General features: G+C 48.0%; 1 protein-coding gene across 1 annotated transcript in view; it reads right to left on the reverse strand.

Annotated features, from left to right (window-relative positions):
- SLC2A9 (solute carrier family 2 member 9) overlaps positions 1 to 13,741 on the reverse strand; it is a 192,563-nt gene that overhangs the window by 98,729 nt on the left and 80,093 nt on the right. The window contains 1 exon segment of the mRNA XM_025386444.1: positions 10,860 to 10,992. Within this exon segment, the coding sequence (XP_025242229.1) occupies positions 10,860 to 10,992 (133 nt within the window).

Genomic DNA, 13,741 nt, shown 5'->3' on the forward strand with positions numbered 1-13,741 from the left:
AGGTGCTCGGCATGCTAGAGGGAGGAGAAATCGGGGCACCAGGGGCATCTAAGAAGGCAGGGGGGTGATGAGCAGAGATGACAGGGAGAGGAAAGAGGAGGCTGTGAGTGGCAGGATGGAGTGACTCCCCCACCTCCCTGAAATCTTTGATACAGTCTCTAAACACTCGAGTGATCTGTTGTACATGGGTGCTGTTGTTTTTAAGAAAACCAAAGAAGGTACTGAATTTCAAGTTGGGACCATCATGGTCATCCCAAGAGCAACAGAACTGGTCCCCAAGAAGCAGAGGAGACTCAAAGCACAGGGATGCTCTGAATGGTAAAGAAATGTTGAGCTTCCTTCCCTGTGCTGTGGAATTGAAGGTACAGTTGAGAGCTTCCTCCTGGCTCTCAGGGGCACAGAGACCCCCAGCAATCTCAGAGGTTGCACAGGTATGGCACCCACCACAGGCACAACATAGAAAACATCCTCTGCTTTGGTGAAACCTTCAGCAATTCTCTAAATCTAAAGTGCGGCTGGTCCTTACCGCAAGAGTTGCTTGCTCTTTAGAATGAAGAAGTGTGTGAGCAATTTCCACACGCTGAGGGCTGGAGGATTTGGTAGGGTGGTCTCCGAGCTGTGTTTTCCCAACCCTTTTTGGCCCTTGGGTTTTCGGTAGGAGACACTTATCTCTGTGGGCCGCTGTTTCTTCGCTCAGCACCCCCTCCCAACAAATTGTCTCTCTAGCCAGGGAAAAGGGAGTCCTGGGGCGTAGCTAGTCCGTGGGCCAAAATGAGGAGAGCCTCAGAGGCCACGTGTCTTGGCTCACATCTTAGAAAAGAAGCAGAGCAACAGTGGGGGAGGAGGGCGCTGGTCTTCCGGGAGCAGGTGACCATGCCAGCAGAGACCAAGGGAAGACCTCCGAGGGAGTGTGTCCCCTCCTCCCTCTGCCCAGCTCCCTCTGCCCGGTTTAGGAAATGGGGACATCTTTATCATTGACAAGGGTGAGCATGGAACATTACACAGCCCCTCTTCTTTCCTCAGTCATCTCCAGGTGGGTATAGGTGAGCTGAGCGCCTCCAGGCAAGGCCACCACAGACGGCAGGGCCTGCGGAGCTAGCTGATCACCCCATGGCTTCCTTCCTGGGTTCTGCGTTGGTTGTTGGTGGGTGCATTTGGTGCACAGGGGAGGGAGTAAGGGGGGAGTTTACCTCTGTTGCCCCTCCCTCACCAAGAGCCTACAAAGCACAGAACCCAGCTCCCTCATGCATCAATGGCCTCAGTTTGTGTTTGCCTTTACCTGGGCCTGCCCATATCTATGATGTCTACACTTCTGTGATCACACAGATTCTTTTTATGTTCTCTTTGTTCCCCTCCAAACATTATGTCCTAAGCATGCCTTCATAATGCTACAATCACCTGTAATAGTTTGTTAAATAAGTGAATAAAATTGGCATTGGGATATCATTTTCAGTTTTTTTTTTTTTTTTTTTGAGACAGTCTTACTGTGTCGTGCAGGCTGGAGTGCAGTGGTGTGATCTCGGCTCACTGCAACCTCTGCCTCCTGGGTTCAAGCAATTCTCCTGCCTCAGCCTCGTAAGTAGCTGGGATGACAGGTGCGCACCACCACACCCGGCTAGTTTTTATATTTTTAGTAGAGACGGGGTTTCACCACATGTTGCTCAGGCTGGTCTCGAACTCCTGACCTCAGGTGATCTGCCCGCCTCGGCCTCCCAAAGTGCTGGGATTACAGGCGTGAACCACCACGCCGGGCCTCATTTTCAGTTTTAAGTAAATACACGATTACTTACCTAACTGTTCTTAGATAAAATTGATGCAAATCTGAAATTTAACCCTGCCTTAATATATAAAGTCATAATATTTCAGGAGAAATTTTCTGTGTCTCCAACCCATGGATCAATAGCCCCCAAATCCCTTAACCCATTCTTTTTTTTGCCTTTTTTTTTTTTTTAGACGGAGTCTCGTTCTGTTGCCCAGGCTGGAGTGCAGTGGCGCGATCTCAGCTCACTGCAAGCTCTGCCTCCCAGGTTCATGGCCATTCTCTTGCCTCAGCCTCCCGAGTAGCTGGGACTACAGGTGCCTGCCACCACGCCCGGCTAATTTTTTGTATTTTTAGGAGAGACAGGGTTTTACCGTGTTAGCCAGGATGGTCTTGATCTCCTGACCTCATGATCCACCATCCTCGGCCTCCCAAAGTGCTGGGATTACAGGCGTGAGCCACTGCGCCTGGCCGATCTTTTGCTATTATTGGTTGTCTTTATGTGCACATTATGTCTTATAAATAAGAGACACACACGCTGAAGGCAGCACCCTGCACTTCAGTGAATTCAGATTTGAATGAGACAAACTGAGTTAGAATCTCGTTTCTGTCACGAACTATCCGTGGTATCTTAGGCAAGCTACTCAGCCTCTGAGTCGTCATTTCCTTGTCTCCAAAGTTTTGGAGACATATTGGAGATCCAGAAGCAAAGCACCGTGTGTATCACAGGCACTTGATAAATTGTAGTAATAACAAACGTTATATTTACAAGAAAAAGCTTTAAAAGCCTCATGCATAAAGACCTTTAGCGCAGTTATTTTGTATAAAGAAAAAATATTAGAAATAATATTTGCCAGCAATTTTGAGAATTGAGATAAGGAATGTTTTAACTATATTCAAAACCAAGGAGGCCGGGTGTGGGGGCTCACGCCTGTAATCCCAGCACTTTGGGAGGCCGAGGTGGGTGAATCACCTTAGGTTGGGAGTTCGAGACCAGCCTGACCAACGTGGAGAAACTCTGTCTCTACTAAAAATAACAAAATTAGCCAGGCATGGTGGTGCATACCTGTAATCCCAGCTACTTGGAAGGCTGAGGCAGGGGAATCACTCGAACCCAGGAGGTGGAGGTTGCAGTGAGCTGAGATCATGCCATTGCGCTCCAGCCTGGGCGACAAGAGCAAAACTCTGTCTCAAAAACAAAAACAAAAACCAAGGAAACGTTACAGTCCCACCTTAGCTTACCTTCCTCCCTTAATGTGATGTATGAGCTTTCCATTGTTGCTATAGAAACAGACAACCATGAACTTACTAGCTTAAAACAACACTTAGTTATTACCCTACAGTTCTGGAAGTTTGAAGTCTGACATGGGTCTCACTGAGCTAAAAGCAAGGGGTCAACAGGGCTGCATTTCTTCTGGAGGCTTGAAATAGAGAATCTGTTCCCTTGCCCTTTCCAGCTTTCCTAGGCCCTGGCCTCTTTCCTCCAACTTCAAAGCCAAAAGTATAGCATCCTTTCTCTTCTCTTTCTCTCTCTCTCTGACCTCTGCTTCCATCATCACATCTCCTTCTCTGCCTTTTCTGCCTCCTTCTTTCACTTAAACACGTTGTGATTCCATTGGATTCACATAGATAATCCAATATCATTTCTCCAGCTCAAGGTTCTTAAGGTAATCACACCTGCAAAGCCCTTTTGACATGGAAGGTAACACACTCACGGATTCTGAGGCTTGAGACATGGGTGTGAGTAATGGACTTGGGGACCATTATTCCACCAACCATACACAACAACATAGAAACAGTAATAAGAAAACATGCTTAGGTTACAGAGATGGTCAGGAAAGGGAGTGGTGGGTAACACTGGCCTAGCAGATGAATCCCTGTGATTGCCGCCATGTCAACATGAACGACAGGCAATGCTCCAGTATCACTGACAACAGCGGATTTTTAAGAGCTGAAGTTGTGAGTGATTCCCAGCTCCCCCAAAAACCATTTAAAAATTTCTCTATTCCCAGAGCAAAAAAAAAAAAAAAAAATGTCAAACTCATTTTAGCCATAGAATACCTTCCTTCCAATGCAAGGTGAGGCAGAAGTGCAAAGCACAGAAGCAGACAATCCTCTCACACATACCAGCTTAATTTGAACTTTTCTAGTTATGAGCACTCTTTTTTTTTTTTTTTTCCTCTATTAGGAAACCGAAGCCCAGAGAAGGTTGGTAGGCAGGAGAGCAGGAGTGTGACTGAGTGTAACCTTTTGGCTCTGTTTCCAGTGGCTCTTCCCATCCCTGTCCAGTCCTCAAACACCTTCTGGAACGAAAACTCTCACCTCCATAAGCAGCCCATTACAGTCTTACATCTCCTTTCTTAAGGTGAATCAAAATCTGCATCCCTGTGGCTTCTCCCATTTGGTTCTGAATCTGTCACCCCAAATAGGGCTGCTCCCTCATCCCCTCAATGGCTTGTCAGTGAATTGGTTATTTGTCCCCTGAGTCTTCTCTTGTTCAGATAAGACTTGCACAGGCTGGAGGCTGGCACAATGGCAGCCATCCTGGGCCATGAGCAGGAGGACAGTGAGGGGAGCTGGGACAGCAGGAAGGTCGGGGCATCCTCACATCATGGTGGGTCCTCAAAGGCAGAGACCTGGGACCACCAGTTGTGCCTCTTCTGGGCCTTCATCTGGCTCTGCCACTATATGCAGGCCTGATGACCTGGACCTCAGACCTGGCCACCCCAAGGAATCTATGCTTTTCTTGAGGGTAAAGTATTGCAGTGGTCTGGGAAAAAGCTTGTGTTTTCAGCTCACATCTGGCATGAGTTAACTGGAGTTAACTTCCTTCTTTTTTTTTTTTTTTTTTTTTTTTTGAGACGGAGTCTTGCTCTGTCCCCCAGGCTGGAGTGCAGTGGCGCGATCTCAGCTCACTGCAAGCTCCGCCTCCTGGGTTTACGCCATTCTCCTGCCTCAGCCTCCCGAGTAGCTGGGACTACAGGCGCCTGCCACCTCGCCCGGCTACTTTTTTGTGTTTTTAGTAGAGACGGGGTTTCACCGTGTTAGCCAGGATGGTCTCGATCTCCTGACCTTGTGATCCGCCCGCCTCGGCCTCCCAAAGTGCTGGGATTACAGGCTTGAGCCACCGCGCCCGGCCAACTTCCTTCTTACCTTAATAAAAACCAGATCCTATGGAACCAAGTCAACACACTTTAGCTTCTAGCACAAAGGAGAAAAGGAAGTCAGCTGACTCCAATAGGGCCACTATTGGGACCCACTTGTGACTTGCTGATGCACGTCCTTGTGTCTGAACGTCTCAGGCCAGCTTTGGGCCCTGAGGCAGCTCAGGCCTTTAATCCAGCTCAGGCCACTGAGGCTGTGGCCCAGGGCCTCCACAGAGAAGCTGCACAGTGCCATTCCCTAAGGCACTATGGTGTATGGCTCACACCTGTCATTCCAGCACTTTGGGAGGCCAAGGCGGTCTGATCACTTGAGGTCAGGAGTTTGAGACCAGCCTGGTCAACATGGTGAAACCCCATCTCTACTAAAAAAATTAAAAAATTAGCCAGGTATGGTGGCAGGCACCTGTACTGCCAGCTACTCAGGAGGCTGAGGCAGGAGAATCGCTTGAACCCAGAAGGCGAAAGTTGCAGGTTCGAGTTGCTGCACTCCAGCCTGAGGGAGGAAGCGAAACCGTGTCTCAGAAAACAAAACAAAATGAGAAAACAAATGGCATGAGATGCAAGAGGTACTTTACCAGGAGGTGGCTGACAGTCTTCACGGGGTGGGAGTAAAACTGCCATGGGGTGCTCAGGATTGACAAAGGCAGGCAGGTCCCATAAACTTTGGGGCTTTTGCTTAGCTCCGTGGGTGCGGGTAGCATCAGAGCTGAAGGGGAGCAGTCCTCGTGTGCCCACTCAGCCCCATTTCTAAATAAGTTTCAAATGGCTGTTTAAACAGTGCCACACGTTGTCAGCTTCCAGGGCACTCAAAATGCCTCAGTTTCACTGGTCCCAGCCATAGGCACTTCCATTGCGTGCTTGCTTTCTTGTGGCAGAGGCTGTAGGCAGCAAGTTTCATTATTCATTCTCCCCTCCTCCTCAGGAGCAGACCCTGACTCTTACGGCAGCAGTGCATTGAATGATGACATTTCCCAGGCTCCTGGCTGTCAGGAGCGTCTATGGGATTCCCTTCGGTCGAAGCAGACAGGAGCAAAAGTGCGTGAACTTCCAAGAAGAATTCTTGGAGCAGAAGGGGCGGGCAGTCCCTTCCTCTCACCCTCCTCCTCCTGGCTGGAATGCAGTTACGATGGCAGCCACTTTGGGCTATGAAAGGACCTTCTGAGAATGGCAGTCAAAGATGAATAGAGCCAGGTCTCTGATACCAGGAAGAACCATAACAGCCCCAGACAATCTACTTTGAGCATTTTTTAAAAATGTGTGACAGAGATAACTTCTACTTTGTTTAGGACACTATTACTTTGAGTTTTCTATCATAAGGAGCAGGACTTAATCATGATACACATGCCTTTCTCTACCAAAAACAAAACAAAACAAAAGAAAGAAACTTCCTCCAATCAAAATGCCAATGGAAAATTCCACTGGTGACCAATAATGGATAATCTTCCTTTTCTATTTAGGCCAGGGTTCCAGCCAATAATTGGCTCCCAAATGCTATATCCCATAAAAACACACTCCTTCCCATACACAAAGCAACAAAAAAGGAGACACATCAAGATTGCTCTGAATTGCCTATCTGTGGGCTGTGGTCTGAGATCCCCGCCAAGTCTATCCCCAGTTGGAGTTCAGACAGCAAAGACCAATACAGACCATGGAGGACAGGGGACATAGCACTACCCGGGAAGGTGCATCCAGATGGGATAAAAGGGTCATTTCTGCATGGTGGTGGCCATCCTGTACTTTTTTCTCTTGCTGCATCTTTTCCTTGAAGCTGTCCTCCTGTGCTCCCAATAATCTCAGTAGAGATGTCAATGAAATCTCATAGCCCTCCATCTCCCAATCATCAGAATGGATGGCAACTGGCCAGTCAGGGAATTCTAATTCCCATTGCAGTGATTGCTTCAAGGATGGCTGTAACCCAAGAAAAACCAATTATAATTATTTTCTTCAGAGAGTGAAATGTATGATGTGTGACAGAGAATGTCTCTCCTTCTGAGATAGTCTTACCAAGTAGGAGCTGCTCAGGGTTGTCTTTATATCAAGTAGAGAAAGCCTGTCTGAGAATGAAGCCAATGAAATACTAAGAATGTCAAGGTTTGTTGAGAGAGAGGCAGTACCTTAATGACTTGGATTTAGCTCCTGGATCCCACCATACCTGAAGGAAACCCAGACGTTTCACTGCTTATGATTAGGAAGAACATGTATTGCTCACTCCTGATACTGCTTTGTTCATGAAGGGCATTAGTGTGTCATTCTTTACCTCACTCACTCCTGTCCAGGAGATGAGAGGGAACTTACCTAATTGGTTAAGCTGGGGGAAAGAAATGGCCTGCACCGCTTAGTTCCTCCCTTTCTTTTTGGGACCTATCTGGCTAGAAGAGCACACTCTCTGTTCCATGTTCTAAGTCTTTCAAGGATGGGCCCTGTCAGAGAGGCCATGAGTAGGTGGCAAGCTCAGTTCAGGAGTACAATCTTAAGAGGTTCTCTTGGCCATCTGACCTAATGCCAAAATCTCCTAGTAGTCTTTATTCACACCAAAAGTGATCATTTTAACCCACCTCCTCCACTTGTGTATCCATCTCTTGACTGATTTCAACTTTGGCTGGAAAGAGGAAGAGGGCCCATTACTGGTGCCCTCAGATCATGAGGGACAGGAGCCAAAAGTTTCCCTTTTGCTTACACTGCTTTGGATGCAGTTTCTACCTCTTACATCCCAGAGAGTCCTGATCAATGCAATTTCCCTGACCCTAATTCCTGAACGTTGTCCTTTTACATTCCCTATGGTAATATTTCATTTTTACTTAATTAAATACGTTTCCCTTTCTCAGAGTAGAAGTTAGGGTGTTCCCTCATTTTTAGGCACTGGAGGCTGGGATTCGCCTAAACTGACAAGAGTGGCGTAAATAAATAAGACCCAGGGCATGGGACTCATTCCCTGCCACTATGAACTGGGGGTGGGGATGGAGTGCGATAGGGACATCCCGAAAGGGGCCTCTTGTCTAAAGTGATTGTGTTGATGGCCCAAGTTCGTGGCCTCCCTACATTTATGTCTCTATCCTAAAACTTTGAAGCCCCCTTCCACTCTGACTTTGGGCTTAGCTATGTGACTTACTTTGGCCAATAGGATTTTAGGAGATTTCCAACTTAGAGAAACTGCTTGTGTTTTCCATTTCCTCTCTGATTACCATGAGAATGTGCCCTGCTGGCCAGCTGGGGATGAAGTACACTGAACAGAGCTAAGGCCAACCTAAGTCAGCCAGCTGACCACCAGACATGTGAGTGAACTTCAGCTGGCCCCAAGAAGGATTACTAAGATTAACAGAATAACACAGTTGACCTATAGGTTTGTGAACTAAGGAATACTATTATCTTAAGCCAATGTGTTTTGGGTGTTTTTTTTAATGCAGCATTATTACAGTAATAGTTGACTAACACAGGGCCCCTTTTCCCCAAATTGTCAACAGACTGGAGAAGGGGTATCACCCACAGTGCCCAGCATAGTGCTGGGTAATAAAGCGCATTTTGTTTACATTCATAAGTTCCAGAGCCAGATGGTCAGAATTCAAACTTCAGTGCTGTGATTGGCTACCTTTATGTCTTTGGCCAAGTTATTCCATCCTCAGTTTTTGTTTTTGTTTTTGTTTTTGTTTTAGGTCTTAAAATGGGAATAAAAATGTGACCTACTTTCTATGGTTGTTGTGATGATTTAATGAGCTAATGTATGTCAAGTGCTTAGAATGAAATAGTTTTCAATACAGATGAGCCATTACTGGGTGTTTCTGTCCATCTCCTTTAACTAGACCTTTACCCTCCCTCACTCCTAGGGGGCAGGAACGTCATTTCATACCACTGTCTGACCCTGTCACCTGGCTGAATGCCCAACATGGTAAATATCCATTGCTTGCTGAATGTCTGGAGTAAAATTAGCACTTTTATAGGTACAGATGAAAATTTCAATAATCTATTTCAACTTAAGGTCAGTATCTTTGTTCATTTTATAGAGTGCACATGTAATATTTACCATGTTTTGTAACTTCTCCCTTACTCCCTATTGTGCTATGAAATAAAACTTTAAAACCTTCTTCACTGTCTGGCATTGGCATGCACTGTTCATTCCAACTGTACTTAATTGAAGCATTTCTTAAGAGTTTTTCCCGAGCACAGCCAGATGGGGTGCGGGTTACCCTCCCAGGCCAGTAGAGACAGAGCTGGAAGGCTCACCCTCTTCCAACAATGCACAGCCCAGGTGCTTTCTAGAATCAGATCCCCTTGGTTCTCTCTCTTAGTCACCTTCTTTTTACTCCAGAGACTCTGCCATCTGACAACCACCTGAACCAAAATTTAGTTAGTTTTTCTCCTCACTGGCCACATGGGAAGTCACCTGGTACAACAGACACTACTTCCCTTTCCTGGTATCTCTCTGTGCACAAGGGGTGTGGGAGGAAAATCTTCCTTGGGTTCCAATCCTTTGGTTACTAATGGGTTTAAGATTGGGGGTGGGAGTTATTAACCAGGGTCCTCTGGAGAAAAGAGGGCTCAAGTCCCAGGTCCATCACCAAAGCCATAGGCAGAATTTTGTGTGTATGATCACTGCATTGAAGAAAACACTATCATTTCCATCATATATTCAAGTTTCTACAAATCTCTATAAATGAAAACCCACAGCTTTGGGAAACAGACTTCATCTCTGTAAGCCTCAGTTTCTTCATCTACAAAATGAAGGTAAAAACAATTACCTTCTCTGACTTCACTTTAGAGAAATATTATAAATAAGAAAATGAATCTGATCCATGAAGTGCTAGACAAATACAGGCAATTGTTAACATTTCATTATGCCATTTGTTAACTCAGAAAATAGGTAGTGTGAATTTCAAAAGATGTTGCACAAATTGTATATGTAATTCTCAAGGTTTCTCCTGGATTTGGACATAAGTGAAATTTAGAGCTAAAATGCAGAGTTCTCAGTAATGAGGACAGCAGATAATACTACGAACCTTATCCGCACCATTAATTCAATCTTCACAATGGCCCCACGAGGGAAGTTTAGGTCATTTCCTTTCTATAGCCGAGGGTTCTGAGGCTCAGAAGGTTTAAAAAAATTGCTCAAGGTCAGACAGCAGAGCTGGATGTGAAGGTAGTGCTGGTTACCTTCACATGCCTAACTAACCATGGCGCTGTCAACTGCATCTCATTTGATAAAACTAGAAGAATGAGAATGTTCGTTCTGCATTGTCTATCTCTAGGCAACATAATTTTGCCTTTTCAGGGCTCTGTAGAGAGATGTCTCTGATTCTGAAAGCCAGGCTTTGAATCTGACTCAGCATCCTCCCCATTTAGGGCACTTAAAGAAAGCTACCTGAGACAACTCCCAAGCGCCTTTGAGAGCCTTATTTTCCTCTCCTGTAAAATGAGTGTATACTCCTTCCTCCCTCCAAGGACTGCTGGCAAGGTCCCATGGGTCATTGTGCAGAAGCACTCAGCCCAGTGCCTGGTGGGATCTGGTGTTCATTTTGTGCTTACATCTTTTCCTTTCCTGGCATGTAAATGTTAAGACAGAGGAAGTCAGTGAAGGGAGAAGGAGCAGAAGGAGGGCCGCTATGCACCTAAGCCACTCGGAGATTTGAGATGGCTTCATCTCTGTGTCTGGAAACAACCAAAGAGGCGGTAGTGGGAGACGCTGCCCAGAGAGGACCTGCATCTTATCTTGCCTGTTCTGGCTTTTCCAGACTCCCTGGGTGACTCTGTGTCCCCTGTCTGTCCTCCTAGCAAGGCTGTTGGGAAGATGAAATGAGAAGGTGCCCTATGACCCCCAGCCCAGTGCCTGCAAAAGGAACAATGACAGCACCCCTTCCTGTGCCCACCGGCCCAGGTCCCAGCATGCCTTGCAGTGCTGATCTATGCAGGGGCTGGAGCTGTGCAGGAAAGAGAAGGGCCCTCACCTTTCACAGCTCTCGCCTCGTTGTGCTTCTCCAAGAGCAGGTAGGGTGGGCTCTCCGGGAGAAAGGGCAGGCTCAGCAGCTGGACAACGGCAGGGACCACAATCACTCCAAACAGGTACGGCCAGGTACTCTCCTGCGGGAGAAGGAGATGCTGCTTAGGGCAGTGGCCTCTGGTCATTGTTGAGGGGACTGAGCCACTGGACCAGGTGGTTTCGACCCTGCAGAACATCTTCCTGCCCAGCATGATCCCCATGAACAAAGGCTGAGGGAAGGAACTGAGCCAGGTTGGGCGCCAGTCCTGTGTATACAGCATTTTCCATGCATGAGTCCAGAGACTCCTCAGAGTTCCCTGTGAGATAGTGACCTGGGTGGTAGCTCTGAAAAGCAGGTGGCTCAGGCTGGCCAAGGCCACTCAGGAGCTGCTTGTCTCCACCTCCCTGAGGAACCATGGTGAGCCTGGGGGATCTTAGGGTCTCCTTCTCTTCACCACCAGGGCTGCCTCCCAGGCTGCCCCGAGAATGGAACCTGCACATGGAGGTGACATGGGCACCACCACTAGACATCTAGAGGCCCACGACATTCGACCATCTGTCTTGTCAGTGGGGACACAAGGAGGGCAGCTGGAGCTCTTGCAGACCCCATGGGAGTGAGGAAGAGGGGGCCTGTGGGGCACAGCTTACCCCTTAGGGAGAGGAGAATTTTCACGTTCCAGCCAGCTATGAAAGGCAAACAGATCCCCGTGACCTGCACTATTCAAGAGGCACTTGATTCACTCCAAGCAGTGACATCCCCTGCAGTGCAGCTTAAATGCAGCCCAGAGCACACAATGCGATGCCCGTCAAGGTAGTGTTCTTCGTGATCTGCTTTCTTCCTACCTAAGTTTACAAATAAGCTCCCACTGTGCCACTGGAAGAAGAGAATCCCGCCCACAATGCAGTTCCGATCCTGAGGAGGAAAAACCAAGTCCTCAACGCCACGTCCTTGACATGTTTATTTCCCAAGAAGGTACAAGGAGATGGCCAAGGGCAAAATAAGACACACTCAGGCCTGAAAATACTTCATATGATGGGCAGAGGCTCTGTTGGCTTCAGGTGGGGCCCATGGGAAGGTGCCCTCAGGATCCTGGGGCAAAAGCACGGGCAGGGCCTGGGGACAGCCTCCCCACCTCTCCCCCAGCTGCCTGCTGGGAGTCAGGGCTTCCCTCTTCTGCTCTCCCAAGCCTTGCTCCCTACTGAGGTCCATGGTGATGGAGACTTTTGCAAGTTCTAAGATCCCATGAGGGGAGAGCAGCAGGGCCCCAGGCCCCAGAGTGTGTGGGGACGTGGCCTGCCGGGGGCACACGGCCAGCAGCTGGTCCAGTCCTCATCTCCACCTAAGGGGTGCCTTAGATTTGATTCCCTTTTCTGTACCTAATAATAATTTTTATTCACAAAACTCCTCTGGTTCCATCAGCCGGCAGAGCCCTTCCAACGCCCTTTGAGGAACTGGCAAGGCCAATGTTGGCTTTCCAGTTTCAGGAGGAGCTCTCGTTAGAAGGCTGGGAGGGGTAGGCTAGGGCTGCTGGGGGGCCAAGAGGGCTGGGGACAGAGGAGTGGGGATGACTTCTCATAGGTGTGGGGTTTCATCTAGGGTGATGCAAACACCCTGGAATTAGGGAAGGCTGATGGTGGCCCGACTCCATGAAGATACCAAAACCCACTGAGTTGTATACTTTAAAAGGATGAATTTGATGGTATGTGTGTCATTGCTTGATTAAAAAGAAAGACCAGGAAGTAAAAACCCCAACATACATAGAAGTGGAATTTCCACTAAGCCCGCGTGTGGTGTTGCTGATTTTATTTTCTCGAGGGGTTTCGCTCCCGTCTCAGTAAGGGTAAAAACAGGATCTGAGAAAACACAAGGGAACCAACCCCATGAAGCTCTTACCATGTGCCAGGTGGTGTGAGCCCTTCCCACAGCTGTCTCCTTCCACTGCACAGCCACTCACCCCCCACACGGCTGGCACATTAAAGGTGCGGTGGGCGATTCCTGTGCTGAGGCCTCCCAGCCAGGAACCACACAGGTGGAAATCGAGCCCAATCTTCTCCCACAGCATCATCACAGAGGGGGCACTTCCCAGGGGTGGTGTTTGTGGAGCTGCCACTGGGTGGAAGGGCACCCCCAGAGTAGGAACAGCATGTACAACCACACAGAGGCATGATCCGCCCAGGCTCACTGGGGAACAACAACTGTAGTGGAAACACAAAGTCAGGAGATGCTGGAGATGTGGGAGCTGAGGCTGAAGCCTTGAGCAGAAGTCAGGTCATGGGTGGCTTTGCTGCCTTTCCATGGCTCTTGGACGTGGCTTGAGGACAACAGGAACCTTTGAGGGGTGTATGCACTAGTTGAGATGGACACTCTCTATTTCCTTGAATCTACAATTCAGTGTTTTTGGAATCTTACAGTCAGTGGGTACATTTAACTTTGCATGACGTATTGCTGAAAGGCTGTTATCAAGTTTATGGCATAGCCTTTGATCTCTGGTGTCTTAAATACAATGACATGTGGACTCTTTCTTAAGGGGGGTCACATGGGTGACTACGGTCTTATTTCTACCTCTGGAGGAAAGGTGGATTCTTTAAACCTCAGGGTGGGCAGCCCCCGGATTGGGATGCCAACATTTCTGAACTGGGGAAGGACAGTGGCAGTGGCCACTCTGTACGCATCCCTGGGGTGAACAGTGGAAAAGGTGAGGGTCGGGAGTGTCCAGAGTGGAGCTCAGATAAGAGTTTACTCCAGAGGGACTGAGCTGAGCCAGCAGCGGCATCTGTGAACCTGGCTTTTTCCACCAAGTGTTCAGAGATTTCCTGGAGATATTAGCTGAGGGAGGGGTGTTGTAGTTA

The sequence above is a fragment of the Theropithecus gelada genome, chromosome 5 (assembly GCF_003255815.1).
Source record: "Theropithecus gelada isolate Dixy chromosome 5, Tgel_1.0, whole genome shotgun sequence".
Taxonomy (NCBI): domain Eukaryota; kingdom Metazoa; phylum Chordata; class Mammalia; order Primates; family Cercopithecidae; genus Theropithecus; species Theropithecus gelada.